Here is a 24,666-nt window from a genome sequence, read left to right as displayed (position 1 = left end):
TCTTTCAAAAAAGCAGCATATTTACTTAGCTTCAATGCATTGCTCTAGTGCAGGAACAGGGTTAAGCTCATCATACGATGTCCCAAGTCAGGAATCATCAGAGCCTGGTGCAAGCAGCCTCTCACTAGTCTTGTTCACCCCCTAAGCTGCTGGTGCGGGGGCCGGCCAGCAGTATGGAAGATTATTAGGTATGTTAATAAAGGACTGTACTAAAAGCAGGAGAAACTAGCTCAAACCTAAATTCATGGTCTAAAAAACTCAGGGATAGTAATTTCCTGGCATTACTTTTTGACTGTTTCCACCTGGTTAATGGATATTTATAGAAGGTAGGTATCCAGGTGTCTACAGCAGTAGAACGGGGCACTGATCTATGTTTAGGTGCACAAGTACCTTTTAAAATTCTGGGCAAAACTGACTTACTGAGCAAGACACTGCAAGCAGGTAAGAGAACCAGACACCAAAATTTAAAAGCCTGTTCCGTGATCCGAACGCTGGGCTGCACAGCCTTAACACATGGGCTGCTCTTACCAAGCAGCATACAAAGTCCAGTTATCATGTTGAAAGTAACAAAGGATATTTCTGAGATGAACATGTCTTTTGTCCTAAGATTTAAGCAACTCTTGATATCAAACTCAGCCTAGCAAGCTTTTATGTCCATCCAATGTTCTAACAATTAACAAATTTTAATTTTACGGACCACACTGTGCATTCTTTAATTTTTACCGTATTGATATAACAGGTTCAGTTAAAATTAGATTAAATTATTGGTTTGATCCTCAAATTCACATGAGTATATGTTAGGACTAATTTAAAATAAGTAAGAGCACCTCTTGTGCTCTTTTGCGTAAGATGAACTCTTCCTGACATGGTCAAATTACATCATGTCAAATTCATTATCATGTCACATGCAAATTATAAAATATTTATTTCATAAATACATAACAAATTTATGTATTACAATAGCATGCAAAATAAAAAAAAAAAGTGTCTTTATAAGAATGTATGAAAAAGATGACTGAAGGGTCTTAAACACAACTGCCTCCCTGCTTTAAGGAAATATAATTCACGTGGGAATCCTTTGGAACCGAACTTATTCACAAGAGGACAGTGGATTGAATAAAACAGTAGTTTGAATTTATGATGTTTACGTGGCATATGTAGAAGAGAGCAGCTCAAACACTTTAGTTTTTACTGTCACCAATAGCAGGAAAATAAAATATATCATGGAATTTACTTACACATTAGTGGTAAAAATCCCATAGATCAAGTCCAATTCTGGCAGGAAGAAAGTGCTCTGTAGTTCATTATAGTAAAATGGAATTTCTCCAGGGCGAGAGCAGTTCAGCCGAGCTTTCATGAAGGTAGTCCAGGTATCCTCCAGCACGAATTTGCCACCGATATCATTTTTGCACACCCGAGCAGCACGAGAGAAGACTGTTTTCCCACAGTCATGTTCCACCGCATTCTCCCGGAAGAAGAAGTAGGTAAAATTCCCAATGTCATAAGATGACACAAAATTTGGCTCTGAAAATAACACAAGAAAAGATTCCTTATCGCCTTTTGTGACATACGCACTCATACTAACATGGAAGTTGGATTTGTCTTCAAAGTATTAGATTTTGAAAAACACATCTTTTATTATCCTTGCATCACCGAATTTTTCTACTCCTCATATGGGCATTGTGTATTTTTCCAGTGTAATTGCTTTATCCGTTGTGTTAACTCTGTTTCTACTTTGCCACCATGCCATTACTCCAGATTAGCAGAATAATGGATAGTAACTGAGTATGACTCTGAGCACATTGCTCAGTGCCTGGAATGAAAAGAAAGAGAATTCTACACAGGAGGATTTGATGGTAAAATAACCTAATTTCAGTCCTATCTTGCTTAAAGCTTTTGATAATATTACAGTGTTCTTTTCTTTTTTTAAAAAAAAAAATCGATTAGAAATGGATCAAAGAAACTGACAGTGATACAGGAGAAAAACTGAGGGCAATGTTTCTTAAAAGAAAAAAAGAGTAACAGTGGATACAAAAGTTAATAAACATGTGTCCCTTTCCCATAAGGATGACTAAAACTGAGGAGAGTCCATGACCTTAAGAGGGATTAATAAATTGATAAATCCTTAAAGGAAAGACCAACTTGATACAGATTGTGGAGAAGAGCCCCCCTTGTGTAAGGAACCATTACAGGACACTCGTACCTCTGAGAAACAAGCAAAATTTTGGTTTTATTTCCAAATGTTATTCTAAAGTGGGAAAACAAAGAAACAAACAAAACAGTTTTAAAAACATCTATTGCAAGGATACACTCCAAAGAAATTCAATAGATGAGTATTTCTTGACAGCACTATTGTATTGAAAAAAGCTGCTGTAATTGAATCTAAGCATTTTGCAGGAACATCTCAAACCTGCCAAAACTTTTGAGCGGAACTAGAAAGGCAAGCAAGCTGGCATTTCCACGCAGCAGGCCAAACTCTGTCAGACACTCTTCTCCAAAGATGGCTCAGCTCCCATCTTACGTGGCCTCCTGCGCTGCTTCCCTCTCTATCTGCTGCGCTCAGAGTCTCCAGAGCAGGTTTTTTGGCAGCAATGGTCAACAGCTGCCTAGGATATTTGAAGCTGAGCAGATATGATAGCTCTCTCACTCCTCCCTGTAACTTTCACTCATTGTCGTATTTAGCACTTCCTTGAGATTAGTCTGTAACGCACCCACGTTTCCCCCACGCTCAGACCTGCACAGGTGTTTTGCTGGAAGATAGCAACCAAATATTTTGAGGAGAACTTGTTGGTATCCTGAGCTCTTATAAGTCACACAGAACCAGTGCATTTGTGTCTTTAAAAAAAAAAAAAAAAAAAAAAAAAGGCAAAATAAAGTAGTTTGACAAGACTTGTGATAGCAATAAAAGTAAAATTGGTTTGACAAAATACAAAGAGCTAAACTATTAGCAAAATTTTCCCTATTAGAACCTCATATCTTCATTCCACATGTGTGTAAAACTTCCGTCACAATAGGGATTTTGCTTCAAAGGCTTCAAAATCCTTTAAACTTCATTATTAGAGTTTTCAGATTTGTAGAAAAATTCTTAGATGCTCAAGAGCTCTCATTCTTTAAATATAACTGTTTAAATACTGTTCTACATTTGCATACTAATGACTGAAATTGGAAAAAGCTGAAAAAAATACCTTACTTTTTAACTTTGTTAATCTTTTTTTTCTCTAAAAATGTGCACATTTGCTGAATGCATAACAGGCTATAATGATATATGAGATTTAATTACAAGTATTAATGCTAAGATGACAAAAATATGTGGCTAAATATCACATTCCAGACAGGGTTGACAATTTTGGCAGGCATCAAATATTAAATATATGTCCAGAGATACTTGCATGCAAAGTTTTGGGTTTTTTTTTCTTATTATAAAGCCTAATTATGTTTTATTCCTTCTCAACACACATCAATGTTATCAGCTCTATGGGACAAGCTTGTATTTGTACAACTAAAGTATAGTAGAAAGAAAATCTTTTTAGGAATATCAGACTAACTAAAAAAAAAGAAGAACCCACTGACCCTCATTATCCAACTTCAATTTATATCCATAATATACCTGGCCATTATTTCTCTTAATCTGTAATGTACTTTCTTCCCTCACTCTACACATATTCCTTTTAGATTGTTCTTACACTCATGGAAGGAACTACTGTCTGTGGAGGAAAGAGAAAGCATCTGCTAGTCTGAGCGTAACTTGGGCTACTTGTCCACAGTACTAAGGTTAGGTCTTACTTAAAGCAATACCTACTAAAGGCAGACATTAAGAAAAACAATCCACCTGAAATAACATGAAAAAGTAAAATTTTTCAACTATGCATTTGAGTATTCGGAGCTTATAACCCTCTTCTTGCTCTTTGAAATCATCTCAAAAATATCTCAACTGATGTAAAAAAATTCTACATATTGTGCAAATACTCAACACCCGTTTGATTTATCCACAAAACCATCCTGTACGACCATTAAACAGGGAGGCCCTGCCTTGCAATGAGACCTGGTGATGCTTCTCGTCGCTGGAGGCTCACTGATGTAAAAAGGTCTCACACTGGCACAACAGGATCTCGCTGCAGACCCAGAAACACTCAAAGTCTGGACAATAACGAATTACAAATAAAATCTTCACAAACTATAGGAATAAAAATCATATTAAATCCATTCAGAATGTTTTCAGGGTTCTTGAAAAATCCATGTGAACCTCTCTAGAGACAACATATTAAAGTTGCACTGATAATCATAATACATGTATAAATAAAACCTAATACTCGTATCTCATGGATTCAAACTGAGAAACAATATATACATCTGCAAACACCTATGCATATATTTTACTGATTATGAACAGATGAAACTGTGACCTGCTGTTGAAACTTGTGAAAACTGTTTTCATTTGCATGAAATGTAATAATCTCAGAGCTACCTCAGGGAATTCTGTGGATATGGAGGGATTACCATATCAGACTTTATTTATTTCATTTTCTCTTTGGGAAAAGTGAACTGAATCACTTCAAAGCTTCAAAGGAAAAAAGAGATTCACATCTAGGAAAAATTAGTTCATATGTTTTGAAATATTGTGCTGTGAACTGCTATTTGTCGACACGCAGGACTTCCCATAAAAGTTTTTAATGCAGAAAATGAAGTGACTCTCTTGTTTCCTGCTGAATTTGCAAATAGTTCTGGAAGGGTAAAGGCATCTCATTTGTGAATGATTAGATCACCACAACAAGTGCAAGTACGTGACGGGACGCAGCTAGTATGGACCAACGTGAGAATGTCAACCTGCAATAATATCGTAAGTGTTGTATATGACCTTCATAGGTTTTTATATATTCAACTTATGGATACGTCAGGCTGACTAGACTTTCCCAAATTAAATGGAACCAATGGAATCAGGAAAGCAAGAAAATTAATTTGTCAATGTGACCTGACAAAGATCTCCAGCGTACAACGTGGAGCAGTGCTACACAGATACACAAGCCCCTGCACTGAAAGCACTAGGCGGCTAGTTAGCACTGCCTCTGGGCAAACATGCTTTAGTGTGCTATTTCGGAGGTTTGATTACTCAATACGAAGCCTGGGAATCCTTATGGCTGCCTTCATAAAGCAGCATGACTGTCCTGCAAGGTTTGTTGCCCCACAGACGCTTCTAAGTTATTGTAGAAAAGATGACTGAACGGTACGAAGTCCAGACAGTGCTTCAATCTGAAATAATCCAACTGTTTTTCTAAGGGCTGGGGACAAACCCACATTTTCCAGGGAGCGCACTCTCTGTTCTTTATGAGAAGGCACTTACAAGGAAGACACAGTGCTTCCCTTGAGATTATTTGCCCCTTCCACCCGCCCAGGCAACTCGGAGACCAAAGAGACCGAGCCGGTACTCACTGCCAGGCTGGCCGCACGTTACGCTGCCCGACGGTGCCCGCTGCTCCTGTAGGGACGGGCTGCAGCTCTGCCACGCAGCACAGACCGATGCTGCAGCCCAGAGAACGGCATTCTTGTGGCATGAAAGCAAGGGTGCGCTGCACGCCCTGGAAGGCAGCCTGAGGACAGACCTTTGGGGGGTTCGGGAGCACAAGGCTTCTTGGGAATGGGACGGGGCACTCTGGAGGGCAGAAGAAGCCAAATGGTGCAGCCCCACCTTTACTGCCTCTTGCCAATGGTGTATATAGCAAACTTCTCCCCAAGTTACACCCAGGATTTCACTAGGAAAGTCGCTGAAGTGGTCCAAAACAGGGACGGGAAGTGAGCCAACAATTAAGCAATAGGGATAACCAAGGGTGTCGTGTGTAAGCTTACTTCCTGGACCTTTTTTATTTAGTGGTGTAGATATAGTCTGAGTGGGTAAAAGGATGAGAGGAACTGTACAGAAACTTTCTCTGGGAAGAGCAATGGGAAACAGGAGCATGAGAGAGCTCTGTGGGAGCATCTGAGGCAGTCCTGGCCTCTTCTTCCTTCCTGAGCTTCGGAGCAAGAAAGTTGGCTTGTGCTCTTTACTCTTTAAAACTCCACATCTTCTGAAGTAGACTAATATGACTTAATTTACCTAGTTAGCGGATGCTACTGTTTCCAGAGTGAACCAAATGACAGGGAATGATCTGTCTTTCTTTCTGGAGGTAACAGCAATCAACCTTGAGGATTATCAGGTCCAAAGCCCACTCTGAGCATAAAAGAGCTCTGATTTCCACTGACTGTCCCTGGGCAAAGTGACCACTCGCATCTCATGTGTGAAGCATCCAGAGCGCCATTCAAAAGTGAAATTAACTCCCGAAATGTGAAAAGAAAGCTGAAATTGGAAGTTTGTCAGATCTAGACACAGATATACATATATACACACAAAATACAGACACACACAGAGATATGTCCATGTATAATATATTCAAAATCTTAGAAGTCCAGATACTGGTCTAATGCTGAACAACATGTCTGGAGCTTGTTCATTGACCTCACTAGATCAATCAATCACACACTCAAATTGTTGGCCTCTAAAGACCCATTTCTTCCAAATATTTGTATTCAGCCAAATACTTAATGGCATTAAATTCCAGGAAGATGTCGTTGAGGATTTTTTTGAATAAGGTTCAACCTCCAGCTAGAAATTCTCTCCAAAAGGGAAGCTTAAAATAATGGAAACCATTTAAGCTCCAAATGTTCTAGTCTATTTAATTCTCTTTCACCTCACTGACATAATGAAGTCCATTTTCTATTTGCATTTTGCCATCCTCGTATATTCATTAAATATATTCATTTAGTGCAGTCCTCTGCAGCTGTTGGAAAACAGTATAGATCTTGCATTAGGCTGACCAAGGCATCACTACTCATGAATGTTTAAGGACAAATCTTAATTATAGAGTAAAATTTTCCTAGAACATTAAACATGTTAAAACATATAACTTGTAGTCATCATAGTTATACCCATCCTCTGGAGCTGAACTGTAAAATGTTAAATCCTGGTATAAAACTGGTGGAAATCACTGTTTATTGATAGCTATTTTTCCTCTGTGTTTCATAATTATCTAGGACACACGCTTAAAATGCTAGTCTGTCATAGCATAACTGGCTACCAGTCTATTTTGACTACTATTTCTTCTGCAATGCCTCAGCTCTGCATGATTTCTTTTACATTCTTTTCCTTTTGCTAAATTGAAGATTTTATGGGTATGTAAGAGCAAGGGATGCAAAAAAACCCAGAAACTGTGTATGCCTGACATTTTTTCCAATCTTCTCTTATATTGCATATAGATTTTATAACACAATTCAGCATAATCATAAAAGTGGATGCACTCATTAGATATTACATTTTACTGATGCACTCTAATAAATTCTGAAATGCAATTATTTCTTTTCTGAAAAATAGTTTTCAAATATGGTATTTCAAAATTCCTTGTTTTATTGCCTGTTTTTTATTTCAAATAAATCTCCTTCATTTTCAAGGTAAAATGTTCTTACATGGCATAATATTTTGCAATTTATTGTATCATTTTGCTGATGCAAATTTACCAGTGACAGAAACCATTCTCTACTCTGATCTACCTACTCAAGTCCTTGAGATTCCTTTCTGGAGTTCAGTGGATTTTGCATCACCTATATTCACTGGGTAGACACCTTGCATAGCAGTATACCAGGGGAGGGGTGAGGATCAAAAATAGAGGACTACCTTAATTCAGCCAGGACCTCTAGACGTTTGGGCTATAGGGATCTATCAAAAAACACAGAAGTTTGGATCATTACTTAAAACTCTGAATCCAGAATTCCACGTACACAAGAACAAAAAAAACCAGCTTTCTTTAAGCAGATTTTGCCAACCAGCAGGTATGGTGTGGAAACAAAACTCAATTATGATGGCTTACTCATTTCTCTCCAAACTTTTGGACTGCTCTATTTTTTATTCCCTGAACTAGTTTTGCAGGGAGGGAGACAATCAAAGGGCTTTTCCTGCAGACCTGGTCCTCTTATTTTTTTCTTCTTTTTTGAATTGGGTTTTGTTGGTTTTTGTTCATAACAGAAAGTAAATCGGAGTTCACTTTCATAATCATCCCTTTCCTTTCACCCTAAGGCTTGGTATGTCTGCTACTGAAGTTCCATTTCTGCCTCCAATATTTCTGTTCTCCTCCTTTCTTTGGTGAATGCTGTTTTTCTTGTGTTCGTGTTCCCCGAAATTCGTCCCTTTTTCTACATTTCCCTGGTTCAGACATATTTCAGTTCTAAGTTCTTTCATCCTCTCTGGCTCACTGTGAATTATAGTTTTCTGTAGCTTTAAAGAGGCTGACGCTCCTGTCACACCTCTCCACAGCTGGGCACAGATGATCTGCTTGCAGGAGTGCTTTTCTTCCTTCTTCTTTCAGCCTCTTTGATTGGCACCTGACATGAGCAGTCACTTGAGGTATAAAAGAGCAGGCCCTGTTCTCAGTAGCCTCCTAGTATTTCATAAATGGAAGGAGGACCTTGCTGTTCTACCTAGGGTAGATAAGAAGAAAAAAAATCCCACCTTCATGGGAAAAGCTGCCTGTCTCTGTGATCCGGGTCCTGCACTTGGGTCACAACAACCCCACGCAGCACTACAGGATTGGGGAAGAGTGGCTGGAAAGCTGCCTGGCAGAAAAGGACCAAGGGGTGTTGGTCAACACTGCTGAATATGAGCTAGCAATGTGCCAAGGTGGCCAAGAAGGCCAATAGCATAATGGTTTGTATCAGGAATAGCATGGCCAGCAGGACTGTACTTGGCACCGGTGAGGCCCCACCTTGAATACTGTGTTCAGTTTTGGGCCCCTCACCACAAGAAAGACATTGAGGTGCTGGAGTGTGTCCACAGAAGGGCAATGAAGCTGGTGAGGGGTCTAGAGCACAAGTCTTACGAGGAGTGGCTGAGGGAACTGGGGTTGTTTAGCCTGGAGAAAAGGAGGCTGAGGGCAGATGTTATGGCTCTCCACAACTACCTGGAAGGAGGTTGTAGCGAGGTGGGGGTTGGTCTTTTCTCCTAAATAACAGGCGATAGGACCAGAGGAAACGGTGTCAAGTTGCACCAGGGGAGGTTTAGATTGGATATTAGGAAAAAAATCTTCACCGAAAGGGTTGTCAAGCACTGGAACAGGGTGCCCAGGGAAGTGGAATCACCATCCCTAGAGGTATTTAAAAGATGTGTAGATGTGGTGCTTACAGGCATGGTTTGGTGGTGGACTTGGCAGCATTAGGTTTACGGTTGGACTCAATGGTCTTAAAGGTCTTTTACAACCTAAATAATTCTATGATTCTATTTTAGATGGGTGAGGAAATACTATGAAGATGTCCAACTTATTCTGGCATTGGACAAAGGAGGTCAGGGGAGGCACCTCCATCTCACATCAACTTTCTGCTCTCTTACTCTGTCATTGCCATCTGGAAGAAGATGTACAGCTTTAAAAGGAAGAAAAATCTGCAAAACTGCTTATTTTTTTTGTCTAGGGGCAGCTCCAGGGAAGAAGCCTAAGGATGGGTTTCAAAACCAGCAGGCATTTCCCTCCCATTTTAGGATACTGGCAAAAGGGTGATACACACAAAAGAGCAGATCCAACATTATGGGTGGCACAACAAAAGGAAAGTAATTATTTATGTTCTTGCAAAATAAGCAATAACTGGTAGCATACATTTTGTGTATTTTCAGTCAGGTCTCTTATCTGAAAGCTTAAGATGAAATTGCACATCTCAAGAACACACTGGGTTTGAGTTGCAAAAATATTACATAATAAGAAAAGCTTGCACTTAATTACAAGGCTTTTCATTAAAAAAAAAAACACAGAAAAATGAAAGGATAACCTTGAATTATTATAGCCATTTCCATTAATCCTTAAAAGCAAAAAGTGAAAGGATTAATTTTTTTTCTTAGGCCATAATTTCTCTCCACATATCCTACTAGCAGCAAGGGTTATAATAAAAGTCTGCTAACAAACAGTAATAGGAATGGATTCAGAGCTGTATTAAACCACACTAACCAAGCAACCTTTGTAAGAATTTTACTTTTACTATTACTTGTGAAGACTGAAATTACCTGCTCTAGATTAATAAGCTTTTTATTAAGTAAAATGTTTTTAAGAAAGTGATCTCAGAAGAACTATTTTAAGAGTATCTAATAACCAAATGCTTAGGGCAGCAAGAAGAAAAAGTGATAATATTATGTCTACCAGCAGAGCAGAACAATCCAAACATTTCTATACTCTTCACAGCTGGAAAGGCTTCTAATCTGTACGATTTTATTTTTTTTTCTGTTTGGGGGCTACATCTGATATAAGATTACATTTTAATCATCTGTGGTCTGCCCACTGATGAATTGGCTTGACATTTAGAACAGAGTTTTATTTATTTAACACGTTCCAATAGCATCTATCATTGTATGTCTAGGATAAAGAAAACAACTACAATGTATTTCAAGATAGTTGGAGATTCAAGCAATTGTAAGCAAAAGCATCTGACAAATTATGAAACCAAATGTCCCAGTGTTTCTCCATGTGGTGAAACAGGAAGGGATTGATTAGGATTTCAATTTTTTCTTTAATCTGTTTTGCCATTTTCTTGGCTAAGTGAAGGAAACACATTATAGACTAAGGCAAACTTTCACACCGAGGCATCAGATCAAACATTTACTGATTTGAAAGGAGAAATACCTTTACTAACTGTATATGTTGGACAACAGAAAATTTTCTAAGTCTAAGCAGTAGAGGCTTTTCCACACCAATCTGGACCCACTGCAGCTTGTAGACTACAAGTATAACTGTTCCATTTACTTCTGTCCTCTAGAGCAAACGGTGATGAATTCTGCCCCTGCTGCACTTTGCAGATCAACTCTAAAGGAAAGTCTAATTAGAAGCACACTATAACAGTCAGCTTTGGATATGATTTAAACTCTGTGTTACACTGAGAGCTTAAAGAGACTCAAATAAACAGCATGTCAGCTGTAAATCAAGGTGTACTTTTTTCCTTAATGAAAGATTTATTTATTTGCTATCATTTAATAATGTCCAAAGCAGACTGCTAAGGCAGACCATTCTTTTTATGAAATACAACAAAGGTAATTTTAAAACGCTCTAGCAACATGCTGCCCTTTACGGATCTGAGCAGTTGGCTGAAGCTCAAGGTCTTACTGATTGCTTTGGTCAGGAGAAGAAATCAATGGAAGAGCTGTCTGCTTCAGCCATAATCCTCAATGTGCGCTGTATTACCTCAAATTGTGTCTCTCAAGCACAGAAGTACTTGAACACAGACTCAGAGAGAAAGAGAAAGGAGAGCAGGGAGCAGAACAACATGCTTTAAAGAATAAGTTACTGGTAAGCACCCTTTCTGCCTTCCTCATTTCTTTGTGCATAAACATATTCACTTGACTAACTTCAAGCATTACTTTTTTTCTCTACGTGAGAAGAGAAGGCCAAAACATCACATCATGAGAGGGAGAGGCGGGTTCTCTGTTTCACATTTTCAGGTTTACTGTCCTGCAGCCAGCGGGGCTGTTTGATGGGGAGAGTGCTGGTTTGCAGCAGTTGTTAACTCATCTGGGTCATCGTGTTCCTCTTGCTTGAGAATAGTGACAGAGTACTAACAGGGTTGGCAAGAAAGGTGAGGAGGGTAACATGGTGCCTGTCTCTTCACCGTCAGCTGCTAAACTCTTTGTGAGGGGCCCAACCTGTAGAACTGCTGAACTACGGTGAATGCTCAGGTCATAGCACTAAGGTCGTTCGGTCCTTCAACAGCAACGCCTCACGGAGACAAGCAGAATCTCTGCACGGTGATGACTGTGGTCAAAAACCTGCACACTGCATTTGGGCCAGCTGCATTTAATGTCACCTATAGGTCACCAGGAAGACAGAAATAGGCTCCATAAGCAAAGCATCGCTTTCTTTTTGTAGAAGAGGAGGGAAGTTTTGAGGTAAAAAAATTATAACTGGCGATCATACTCGGAGATAATTGAGAGCTGAATAGCTTACTACTCTTAATGGTAAAAGACAGCAAGTTTAATAACTGCCTCCAGATGCTTCTTTGCCCCATCATGGAAGAAGACATGACTGTTTGCACTCTAATATTTCGCAAAACAGGAAAAACTTTTAGGAAGTGCTCAGCTACTTGTAACGTTTGACCAACTGTTCTGTCTGCCATTAAAAATTGTCAAAACAGACAAAATTCAGGGGAGTCAAATCTCAAATATTGCCAGCAGGTTGCCTAGTGGGTAAACAAACGGAAGAGACTCTCTGCTGATGGCTCCACAATAATCAGCTCCAGTCAACAGGATTTCTGTGTTGGCAGTGCTGCTGTGCTGTCCATCTACCCTTTTGGATCAGTGCCTGCTCAAGACCTTCATGCTTCACATACCATGGGGTCACTAGACTCCTTTTTCTTTTCAGCTCTACTCCCACAGTATATTCTTGTAGCTTACTTTTACACATATTCTGAATAATTCATATTTTTAACCAAGCTATCCCAACTCTCCATCACCCCAGATAAGTGAGTGTTGAAAGCATCAAGAAAATGATAATACAGAAATGAAAGTTCACTGACTTCTCCATACTCTACTAAGATTAAGCACCTGATCAGAATGGTGCTTAGTAACATATGCTGAAAACAACTCCTAACTTACCTATTCAGCTGATGTGGATTGCTTCCAGACCCATCAAGCCCCCAGGAGAAGGCAGGGCCTGATAATAAATACATGACTCTGGCAGGCCATCAACTGAAATTTACTTTATTTGTGATATCTGTGATTCTAGAAGCTGAAATCACAGCATGGTATATGGGATCTCACCCCAGCCACGTGACACATCAGTTCTGTTTCCCCTCTTACACTATGTGTCAGCGTTCCTGTGATTACAGACCTTCTGAAAATTAAGATTAGGAACAAGGTTTCTTCTGTGATGAAGATTCAGAGCTTCCCATGTCAACATCCTTCACTGCAAGTTACAGTGAATGCTGACAGCAAACTGCATAAGCACATGGGCATGTCCGTTTGGCCTGACTGATGGCATTGAAAGCCCCTCAATGTACTGAGAGAAGTGGGCTAACCATTAAAGTCAAAAATGTGTTTATTGCGTAGCGGTAAAACACAGAGTAAGATAATCAGCTGTGGTTTACAGTACTGCCATTGCCACCAGAGATGGTTTGATTTGGTCCAATGTGATTTGCAGAGTAGAAAATCTGAGAAAAAACATTGCACCTCTGAGGGAAACACGAATATAAAAGAAAAACTTACTTTACATTGGAGACATTCCCAGACACACGTGCATGCACGCGCACCCCTAAACCAAGGCTGCGTTAGAGAAACTGTCGGCTACTGCGGCTGAACAGATATGGACTAGGAAACTTCCATTCCAGTTGATGACTGACTTTTCTTGCAGGATCATCTATGTTAGTTTCTCACTGAAAGCAGCAAAATCTTCACCTCAGCCCAAGCACTGAAGAACTAATGCAGTTTCTTGGCACTGAGTCACATACAAGCAGGAAAATTGACATAAAAGCAGATGAATCCCCAACTCCTACCTACCCCAGAAGACATTCCCCCTCCTTTTCACATAGGTAACTGGGCTGCTTCCAGCCTTTTATTTGATTTGCTTGAACTGGCTCCAATTAAAAAACTCATCTTGTTAGTCCACCCCAAAGATAAAAGCCACGCTTTCCTGGCAACTTAATTCTAAACAGATTTAAAGCAGAAGAATGAGCTCTAACAGAGAACGTACAGGCGTAGCTGAAGCTTTAAACAGACAAAATGTAAATACAGTGACTCTGATTAATTAGAGGAGTCTGGGGGGGGGAAATTCTGTGTGTCCTTTGGCATAAAACATATCCAGTTAAACTGAAAAATCACTGTGAAGGTTTTTTTCCCTTTGACAGAAGCACCCAGGTGTGGCACAGCAATTAGTTCCGATACCACGGATGTGTTGACAAAAGGTGCCGGAACAGGGATATCTATAGAAGGACTTCATTTTTCCTCTCGCATTTCTTTTGCACTGCTATAATTCTGTTATGTTCCATGCAGTTTGATTTTGGTTTGTCAATTAATATTCTAAAATCAGCTGACCTTCAGAGAAGGTCACAAACTTCTCCAGGCTACCTCTGATGCCTTCTTTGTACAAGGAAAATACAGCAAGCAAGTGCACACAGTTCAGCATTTAGACTATATAAGAAATAAATATTAAATTTATCAATATATAAGAATATATTTTATATACATCATATATAATAATATATATAAGAACTATATAAAAAGTCTGTCACCTGCAGCTGACCTAATGTTCTGAAGTTGGAAGCATTTATACTTGTACTTAATTTCAAACACGAGAATAATCCAAACGTAACATGAAATGCACTGTGGGAATAGTGACTGTTGTGTCACGTAGCAGGAGTTACCAAAACAAGGGATTTTTCTACTGGGACAAGCATGTACAAATTATAATATACCTAATTTTACATTTTATGTTAAATAATAATTTTCATTTTAGAAGAACCTGCTTCTTTTTTGTAATACATAAAAGGGCAACTGGCCCTGTTACATCTCAGAAATACCTATCGGTTTACAGTTTCTCCCAGCTGGAATTCCTCATCGAGTGATTATCATCCATGACACAGAAGTCATTGCTACAACACAATTTTATGATGCATTCTGCAGCCTAGTCCCTACCCTTTGGCTAAAATAAGAGTCAAAACCATCAGTCTGTCACCTAAGCAGTTTGAAACCGCAACTTTTTCTGCTCGTCTAGGCTGGGACTTGCAAGGAAAGCCAGAAGAATTCAGTTCATTCTAAACTGTTTATTTTCTACTTTAGGTTTTTGAAGGACTCAACAAAAGAGTGCTCAAGGCAAGCTACTGCTCTTGGCTGACTCAGCTTTGCCACGTAAGCACACCTGAGAGATACAGTACAGCTCATCCCTACGCCTGCAAACATGACCTATATATTTAAGGGCACATCTACAAACTGCAGCTGTATTAATTAAATGCCATAATACTTATGCTAGTAAAATAAAAAATGTACTCTGCAAAATAATTTTGAAATGAGATAAACAGTACTCTAAGAACATTCAAATTCTCAGAATGGAATTTCAAGACTGTGAATCTGGAGAACATGGGTTAAAAAGAGATGTCTCGTGGTCCATCAGCACTCACCATTCAGCCACTTGGAGTTGTACTGGGCAGTGCGGAGAGGAGGAAGAGCCCCCAGACTGCGATAAATAGCAGGATCCCTTCCTGGAAAATCCATGGCTGTAGCAGCATATAATTCCCCACTGGAAGTGAGCAGAGCAGTGGAGTTGTGCTGGGGACTATAAGGACAACGAGCCATGCCACTAATTTGATCGTGTATCTCTGTCAAGTTATTTAACTGCAAAAGAGTGAGAAAAAGGGAAAACAAAAGACCTGAAAATTATAATTTGAGCCAAGTTGTATCAGTCTGAGCAAAATCATAAACCCCAGTTACCTGCTTTGGTATTGAACAACAGTAATAAGTTGACCTTTACGTCAATCTGAAACTGTCTCAAATAGAAAGTTTTATGGTAATGTCTGATCTTGGGTTTGCCCCTTTGGTATGTAAAACATGCAAGTTAATCATTAGCCACCATGGCTAAAATGTTTTATATTAGAAGCGACTCATGAAATCATTATCTCTACACAGATTGTTCTTATGAAAACCAAAACCAGATCTGATTCCCAGAATGAACTAAGATGTTCACCACAGCAAGTGGTCAGACTATAAAAAAATTTTTTAGATCCTCTTTTTTTTTTTTTTTTTTGTTGGTGTGCTCTAGGAAAGAATCTCACATGAAAAATGAGATTAAACAAAGGAGCTTTCCAGTTCAGCAGAACTATCTCTCTGATTTAGTATTCCTAATACTTTCAGCCATAAACCACAGTATAATGTTAATGTTATTTGAAAATAAAGGTACAATACATTTAAATATAATACATGTGCCAGGGAAGTTTTTTGTGATACAGCTATTCTTTGTATTTAAACGTCTCTTCCCTCCTGAAATAAATAGCCAGCTTAGTCCAAACAGTGACATTTTGATTTTTATTATAACTATTATTGATCCTTAATGGACTCCCTTTCTTTGATACACATAAATTACAAGTTGGGGTTATGTGGTTTTTTTTTCCAGAAAGAGAATGACAGGTTTTCTCAACCAAGATTTCTCATTCTTGCCAGTCTGAAACCACTAACACAGGCACTCTCATCTTCTCCGGGACTACATGTATACAGTATGCAGCTACCCAACTATATCTTATAACTAAACCAGCTGATGCCAACCAAACCTGACAGGTTGGCAGAAGCCTTAGAAATACCTAAGGTTCATGAAAATTGGCGTGTAGGAGGAACTGAGCTGCCTGTAGCTGCGGTCTCTCCCATAGCTGAGGAAAAGACTGCAAAAAGAGATCATCAGCTAACTCTCCTCTTTGGCCTGCCACCAGCTATGTTAGCCTCTTCCACATCAGCTCACCCATCAATACGCAAATAGCCTGGACGCAACCACAGCATGCTCTGCCTTTTCAGCTGCTGGCCCAGAACAGGGACTCGAGATTGTGGGATGAAACATTTAACTCATACCGTCCGATTGGTGCAGATTGGAGTAAATGCGTTGGTTCCACAGGTAAAGAGATGGTTGCCTCCAACAAGAAGCACTCTAATGTAGTTCTGGCATTCCTCCTGCCATGCAGAAAGGAAAGAATGTTCAGCGATACTTCAAAGTATAAGGGAGACTAATTACAATTTGCTTTCCATGGTTATGTGTCCACACATAAAAATTTAGGGGAACAAGGTTTAAGTATACCTGATGAATTAGCAATCATGATATACATAGATTTTTTAACTACAACACCTGCATCCATCAATCTTTCTGAAAAGTTCTTAATAGGATAACAATAAACGTCTTCAGTACTGAAGATTTCTTCTAAGCGTATATTTCAAAGGTTTAGCTAAACTCTGAAGTGATAGATGCTGACTTAAATAATACACTGCTGTCTCAAGAGATCAGATGCTGTTTTCGAAAACAGATCAGGCCAAGGGAGGAAGTTGGAAGGAAAACAGGAGAAAAAAACAGGTTGTCAGCAACATGAGTATGTTGAAAACAGTAGAAATAAAATTCTGGAGATGTCCAGATGCAGTTTTGTCATTACTAGTTTCATAATTTGCACAATATGTTTTATTACAAGCATCTATGGTTCTGTTAATTTGAAGTTTCTCAAGAAATGTCATTAACTCAACACATAAATGCTCACCCCTGAAGAATAATCTTATATGTTTTTTACTCATTAGAATGTGTGAAGGCTTTATGATGCTAATTTCTTTCATTTCAGAAGCTAGAAACCAACAGCAATTTCTAGTGTTTATTCAGAGAGCCTTCTGAAGTACTAAAAATCCCCAAGAACTGTATGTAGGAGAGATTCAAACACTCCTCCTGCAAAAATGAATGTCCCTATCTAACAAAATGAACAAGATCAACAATATGCTTGGACAAAATAAAGTTTCCAGGAACCTTCCATTTGAATGCTCTCTAGCCTTCATTCACAAGATAGCCTTGTGTAAAGCACTAAAAAAACTTGTGAAAATACAGCTAACTCAACCGATATTAAGAGGAATCATGTAAGTAAATCCATGCAATAGTAATGGTGCAGAAGTCCTATTATCTGACCCACGGTTATATTAAAAGCATTGCTTGTTTATCTTGAAAATAGACTCTCACCCTGGAAGACAAGAAATATAACCCTGAACAAATTGAACAGGCACAAAATTGACTGCAAAGCAAGATGGGCAAAATACTTTACAGATCTGTGAGAAAACTCTCAGAATTTAACCTGTATCTTTCCTTATACAAAATAAAGTTAAAAAGACACCCCCCCCCCAAAAAAAAAAAACATGTCTTTGAAGAAATACCCCCAAACCCCACATTTGCATTAGTCTCACGTGAAAATGTATCTTTTTAACAGTTCTCATGGAGACTTTAAAGGTAAGTGTCAAACGTCTTTACCTATTGGGTAAAAATACATCTTATCTTGAACTTACCAAACCTGTCACCTTAATATTCTTTCAACCAAACAGAAGCCAACATGAAACCATATAACAGAGTTGGGCAGTGCAACAAGACTTCTAGAAAGTAATTATTTCACTTCTGGGCAGTTTCCCTCTTGCAGATTGTTTTAACTACACTAAAAAAAAAAAAAAAGGAAGAATTCCTCCTTTTTTTTTTTTTTTTTGTAGGAAGGGTGTTCAGGGACATTCATAGAATATAACTCAGTAATTTATTCTTTGGGCTGTTTCCATCCTGCCCTTTGCAGCAAGTCATGGAATGTAAGTGTAGGAAAAATGAGTGGGTTCTGACATTACAACCCATCCAACCTCTCCTCTTCATATTCCAGAGATCCCTGAAATAGTGCCATTGCCAAATTACTTGCACGCTGATCACCCACTCTTTCTGCTCAAAAATAATGTTAATTTTTAAAACTCTGACATTCCTAGGATTCACAAGATTCTTCTCTTCAATGTTCCTAAGTTGTGTGCCAACTTCACAACAATCCATACTGCAACAAGGCAGACATCTCATATCAAATTTTTGTTGGGTACATAGTACAACAAAATCAAAACTGAAAGAACAGCTTTTATATTTGTTTATTTTCTTCGTATAACAAATACACAATAATACAAAACAAATTAAAAAAATTAGTCGTGAATAAATCAACACCTAAAAACACATTGGAAGAGGACTCTGTTATTTAGTCATTTGAATTGTTCAGAGTCACTTTTCTAGCTCTGGAGTCAAGCTCAGCTGAACTGATTCACTGTTTAGATGTGCAGAAAAGAGATGTCTGTTGTAGAAGTGGCATTGGTGAATGCAAAGGACTTCAAAACCAAAGGTTTTTAAGTTTGGAGGGTGGTGGTAGGTTCAGTGGCCATCTTTTATGAATATTAATCTCCATTTTATCTTGACCTCTATACCATATACTTTCCATTTCTCCTACAAAAATATCTCTGAAAGAAATTCATTTAGCAAGTACTTTCTACTTTTATATTAGTATACCTGAAACAAAATACAATTAGTAGAAACAATTCAGCAGCCAAGCAGGCTAGGTTGCTACTTAAGGTTAAGACCCACTCGACAGTTCAAGGTTAGTCGGGCTGCATATGGTTATCCATTATTTCTTGTATAGGTTGACATTTTAAACGCACATTTTTAATTTTTTAATACTTTTTAGTTTGGTCCTCTCCGGAAGCAAATGTGAGACCTGGTCACCTGGGATGTGGGGAAGGCTGAGTTACTCAACTACTTTTTTGCCTCAGTCTTCACTGACAAGTGCTCTAGCCACACCGCCCAAGTCACAAAAGGCAAAGGCAGGGACTGGGAGAATGAGGCACTGCCCACTGTAGAAGATCAGGTTTGAGACCATCTGAGGAACATCAAAGTGCACAAATCCATGGGACATGATGAGATTCATCTGTGGGTTCTAAGGCAACTGGAGGATGAAGTTGCTAAGCCACTCTCCATCATTTTTGAGAAGTCATGGCAGTCCGGTGAAGTTCCCACTGACTGGAAAAGGGGAAACATAACCCCTATTTTCAAAAAGGTAAAAAAGGAAGACCCAGGGAACTACAGGCCAGTCAATCTCACCTTTGTGCCCAGCAAGATCATGGAGCAGATCCTCCTGGAAACTCTGCTAAGGCACATGAAAAATAAGGAGGTGATCAGTGACAGCCACATGGCTTCACTAAAGGCAAATCAGGCCTGACAAATTTGGTGGCCTTCTGCAACGAGGTTACAGTGTTGATGGAGAAGGGGAGAGCAATGGACATCATCTACCTGGAATTGTGCAAAGCATTTGACGCTGTCCCGCAAAACATCCTGGTCTCTAAATTGGAGAGACATGGATTTGACCAATGGACCACTTGGTGGATAAGGAATTGGCTGGACAGTCTCACTCAAAGAGTTGTGATAAACGGCTCCATGTCCAAGTGGCAAGCAGTGACGAGTGGCGTTCCTCAGGGGTTAGTACTGGGACCAATACTGTTTAACATCTATGTTGCTGACATGGATGTTGCTATTGAGTGCACCCTCAGAAAGTTTTGCGATGAGACCAAGCTGTGTGGTGCAGTTGACATGCCATCCAGAGGGAAATGGACAGGCTTGAGAGGTGGGCCTGTGCAAACCTCATGAAGTTCAACAAGACCAAGTGCAAGGTCCTGCACATGGTCCGGGGCAATCCCATGCACAAGTACAGGCTGGGCAGAGAATAGATTGAGAGCAGCCCTGAAGAGAAGGACTTGGGGGTGTTGGCTGATGAGAAGCTCAACACAAGCCGGCAGTGTGAGCTTGCAGACCAGAAAGCCAACCGTATCCTGGGCTGCATCAGAAGTGTGGCCAGCAGGTCGAGGGAGGTGACTCTTCCCCTCTACTCCGCTCCTGTGAGACCCCACCTAGAGTACTGTGTCCAGCTCTGGAGCCCCCAACATAAGGAGGACATGGACCTGTTGGAGTGGGTCCAGAGAAGGCCTGTGAAGATGATCAGAAGGCTGGAGCACCGCTCCTGTGAAGACAGGCTGAGAGAGTTGGGATTGTGCAGCCTGGAGAAGGCTCTGGGGAGACCTGATAGCATTTCTAGTACTTAAAGGGGGCCTACAGGAAGGATGGGGAGGGACATTTTTATCAGGGATTGTAGTGACAGGACAAGGGGTAGCGGTTTTAATCTGAGAAGGTAAATTTTGATTAGATAATAGGAGGAAATTCTTTACTGTTAGGGTGGTGAGGCACTGGAACAGGTTGCCCAGGGAAGTTGTGGATGCCCCATCCCTGGAGGTGTTTAAGGCCAGGCTGGATGGGGCTTTGAGCAACCTGCTCTAGTGGGAGGTGTCCCTGCCCATGGCAGGGGTCTCGGAACTAGATCTTTAAGGTCCCTTCCAAGTCAAACCATCTTATGATTCTACTTTTATTGAAAGTTCAGATGCTAACAGAGACATCCATTAGAATCTTAAATAAGCAAGGGATAAGAGACTTTACTTCAATTATATATATTTTTAACATTTCTCTTTGTTTTATTGTATTTTTACTGTGTGTATTTATATTTTTTCTTTGTAATAGTCCCTACCACAAGTGCCAGTCTGGATGGCCTAATTTATTCTCTTAACCATGTATGTTGTTTTAGACTTCTAAATGCTAACGCATGCTGGCCACAAGGACATAATTTTGTCTGGCTCGCTCCTGGAGCCACTAGTTATTTTAAGCAACAGCTTAAATTGGTGGATAAATGTCCGAAGTCTCAGTAACAAACAACAGCCTTCAAAAGTCAAGTGCACATTACACTGTCAAATGTGACAGATGTCCCTATATATTTTCCCCTTCAGCTCTTTTCCCTCGTCGGCTCCTAAAGCATAAGTCTCAGAACAACAACTACTGCTAACGGCTAGAGGCAAAAATTCTGTGCAGCTTCTTTCTCAAGAGAAAGAAAAAAAAAAAAAAAAAAGAAAAAGAGCGTTGTGTTTAACTGACCATTATCTCAAAACTACTAGAGTTGCTTCAGGGTTCAAAGCTAGCTTCTGGTTTCAGGACACTCCATCAGCAAACTGACTTTTAGCTTTGCTGCCTGAACTTATTGCCCCCATGCTGCTCTATGGGCAGCAGAGCTTCAAGAGAAACCAGGATTTGAATGAATAACTCGCTCACAGTCATCCTTGTAATCGTCATCTCTCTGTCGCCACAGTCTGGGTTGGCCTTGTATATTTTGTCTCCAATCTTTCCTGTCCCTTCCCTACAGTCACACAAGTCCATCCTGAAATCTGAAGTCAACCTAAGAAATATTACAGAAACGCAATCTCCAGTAACTTCCCAATTTGGGCTAGCTCTATTTATACTACATCAACAAGCAAGGATGCAATTTTTCTCATAACAGTAACTGGAATTGTGTCTCACAGGGGATTTCCTCTGAAAAGGGACAATTTTCTGTAGTACTGAAGTGAATTCCTCCCGGTTTTTCCAAGATAAGGCTATTGTGGTTTGACTAGGAAGGGGAGCACACCACAGATCAGGTGCTTTCCTCATCTGCATGCATAAGTTCTCCTTATAAAGAGAGTTTAATGACCTTGTTTTCATCTTGGACATAAGGCAATAAAAGACAAACACCATTAGGCTACCCTTTCTCTGTCCTTAAATTTATCCTTTGATTTTACCCTCAATCACATCAGTGAAAGCAAGAGAGGCATGAAAAGTTCAAAAAGACGGTTGTCGTTCCAGCTAGGTAGGTTGCCTCAGTCAATACCTCTGTATTCTCCAGCAACTCCACATGAAACTTTCAGGCCACAAAGTCTGCACGCCAGAAAAAAGCCTATGGTAACAATAAGAAAAGAACTATTTTCTCCCAGGATTACCTTTGAATGTAATGAAATATAAGGATTGTACTTCTCTTCTAGATTGTGAATGAAGAACAAGGCTAGGGATGCAAATAAAACACTAAATCTTTATCCATCGAATAACAATACTAAGAAATAATCTCAGAGGTCATTATTAGAATAAAATATATACTATTTTACAGTGACAGCATAACTTCTAATGACCAGCTTCTTCAAAAGGGTGTGGTGAGCATGAATGAAAATCTGCATGTACGTACGACACTAAGGTCCATTCTCAAATGCATTTCGTCCTTGTTGAGTATTCCTCCCAGCAGTATAACATGCCCTGCTTCTGAAGCGAGGCCATTCTTCCTGCTTAATCTCAAACAGATCTGGAGAGGCCAATTTTATTTTCCAGCACTTAGTAAAAAAGCTGGAAATGAACTGTTTAATGGGAGAAGTGAAAAAGTCAGTGATAAGATCACTACGCAGAAGAGACTCCTCCTCTACTAGATGGTAGAAGCTTTTGGAATATCTTTTGAAACTTGGGGGTTTTTGAGTTTTGCACGTCAATAACATATGCTGGCATGTTCTACTGAATGTGGGTCCTGAAAGCAAGTGTGTTTTTATCCAGTTATCGCTGTTGATGCATTTTCCCTTGAAGTTTTAACTCAATTAACTTTAATCATTAAACAGTATAATAATTACAAACATAAATTGTACACATTTCTAACTGCATTTATAACAAATTTGATTACTAGCTTCAGCTTAGGACAGCCACAAAAGAACACAGCATCGATACAGGTTCCATCTCAGCATTACACTTACCTGTGCTGAATAAAAGAAATTGTAATTCGCCAGATAAAGAATTGGTTCTGAATACTAAAAATATATCAAGTCCCATGCATAAAAAGTTAGTGAATTTCATATTATTTTCTTTTAGCGCCAGTAGATATGAAATATAGAAGTTCCTAAAATTGCATCTAATACACAGGGAAATAAATTGAGGATTTTACAAAGTAATTACACAGTTATTCATGATTTACAGCACTGAAAATGAAGTGAGAATACAGTCCATTACATATCACGTGTTGTACAGACAAAACAGTAAATTGGACACTAAAGTTCTTGATCATTTCAGAAAAGAATCACGTGACTGTACGTCTTGCCTCACACTCCCTGTATTGTTTTTTATTCCTTTGCTTATAAATCACTGCCAGACTCCTTTCCTACAATTCTCTTCGGAAAGGGAGACAGTAAAAATGCATAAGGTAGATATTTATACACTGACTTACACCTGACATTAGCATACAAATTTTATTAAAGCAGAACAGCTGTCTCATGCTTACCTTTGATTTGCCTTTACTGTAACAGGATCTTTTAGTAGCTTCATCGCATTGCCATTCCACTGCCTGCAACCAACAGGAATTAGTTAGAAATGCAGGGAACACAGAAATATAAACCTCAGAGCTATCTAAGCCCATGCCTGAGATATGTGTTTCAGACATACTGATGATTAGCTGTGGGAGATTCTGTCCATGATCACCTTATATGCTTTTTCTCCCTAGAAATGTAGTTTTGCTGTTGATGGTTTTTCAGTGTCTTAATCTGAAGTGAAGTTGGACATCCTCATGATTCACTGTACTTACTGCTACAGCAGAAAGGACCACAGTCACGTTTGATCCTATTTAGCCACCTTTTTATGAGTCTTATTAAGGTAAACAGTCAGGAACACAAAGAAAGGCTGAACCTCTCTCCCCAGCAGAGTTGAGCCGCATCACCACAGCATCTGAGGTCACCTCTGCTGAGAGACCTTGCGCTGTGGGAAAGTGTGCCCTGTTGCGGTTTCTGCAGTATTTATCTCAAGAATCAAATGGAGATTTTAGTTTCCCAAGGTATGACTGCAGCACTAATCAGAAGCACTAAAACATCCATTCAGAGAAAGAAGCAATGGGCAGACACATACACGACAACAGTGAAATGGAGCACTGCGAAGCAGAAGCAATTTATCCTCATTTTTGAGCTGTCTCTCTGCTTCAGCAGATTTATGCAAGGACTGTAATGCCTAGTCTGCATTACTACAGTTTCACTGCATGAGTTAATTCCAATTATTTCCATATTTAACATTCAACAGCTATGACTTACAAACTCCATAGTTCAGTGGAGCAGGTCGTACGCTTGGCGTTTATGTGCCAATAGTTGTACACATTCGAATGCCTGTATACGCTGTGTAGTCAAAGTGCATTTTAAATCACTCTGCATTCTTTCACCTCGACAGTGCACATCCATATGTTCTTTAGATAAAAATTCCA

General features: G+C 39.4%; 1 protein-coding gene across 1 annotated transcript in view; it reads right to left on the bottom strand.

Annotated features, from left to right (window-relative positions):
* Nucleotides 1-24,666, bottom strand: part of SEMA5A (semaphorin 5A) — a gene marked incomplete at both ends in the record, with an annotated part of 243,572 nt that overhangs the window by 135,040 nt on the left and 83,866 nt on the right. The window contains 4 exons of the mRNA XM_082479270.1: nucleotides 1,239-1,524; nucleotides 15,157-15,370; nucleotides 16,592-16,690; nucleotides 23,704-23,766. Coding sequence (XP_082335396.1) covers nucleotides 1,239-1,524; nucleotides 15,157-15,370; nucleotides 16,592-16,690; nucleotides 23,704-23,766 — 662 coding nt within the window. The remainder of the gene's footprint in view (nucleotides 1-1,238; nucleotides 1,525-15,156; nucleotides 15,371-16,591; nucleotides 16,691-23,703; nucleotides 23,767-24,666) is intronic.

The sequence above is a fragment of the Vanellus vanellus genome (genome assembly GCF_965231255.1).
Source record: "Vanellus vanellus genome assembly, chromosome: 2".
Lineage (NCBI taxonomy): Eukaryota > Metazoa > Chordata > Aves > Charadriiformes > Charadriidae > Vanellus > Vanellus vanellus.
Note: the sequence above shows the minus strand (reverse complement) of the source record. Positions and strands in the feature narration are given on the sequence as shown.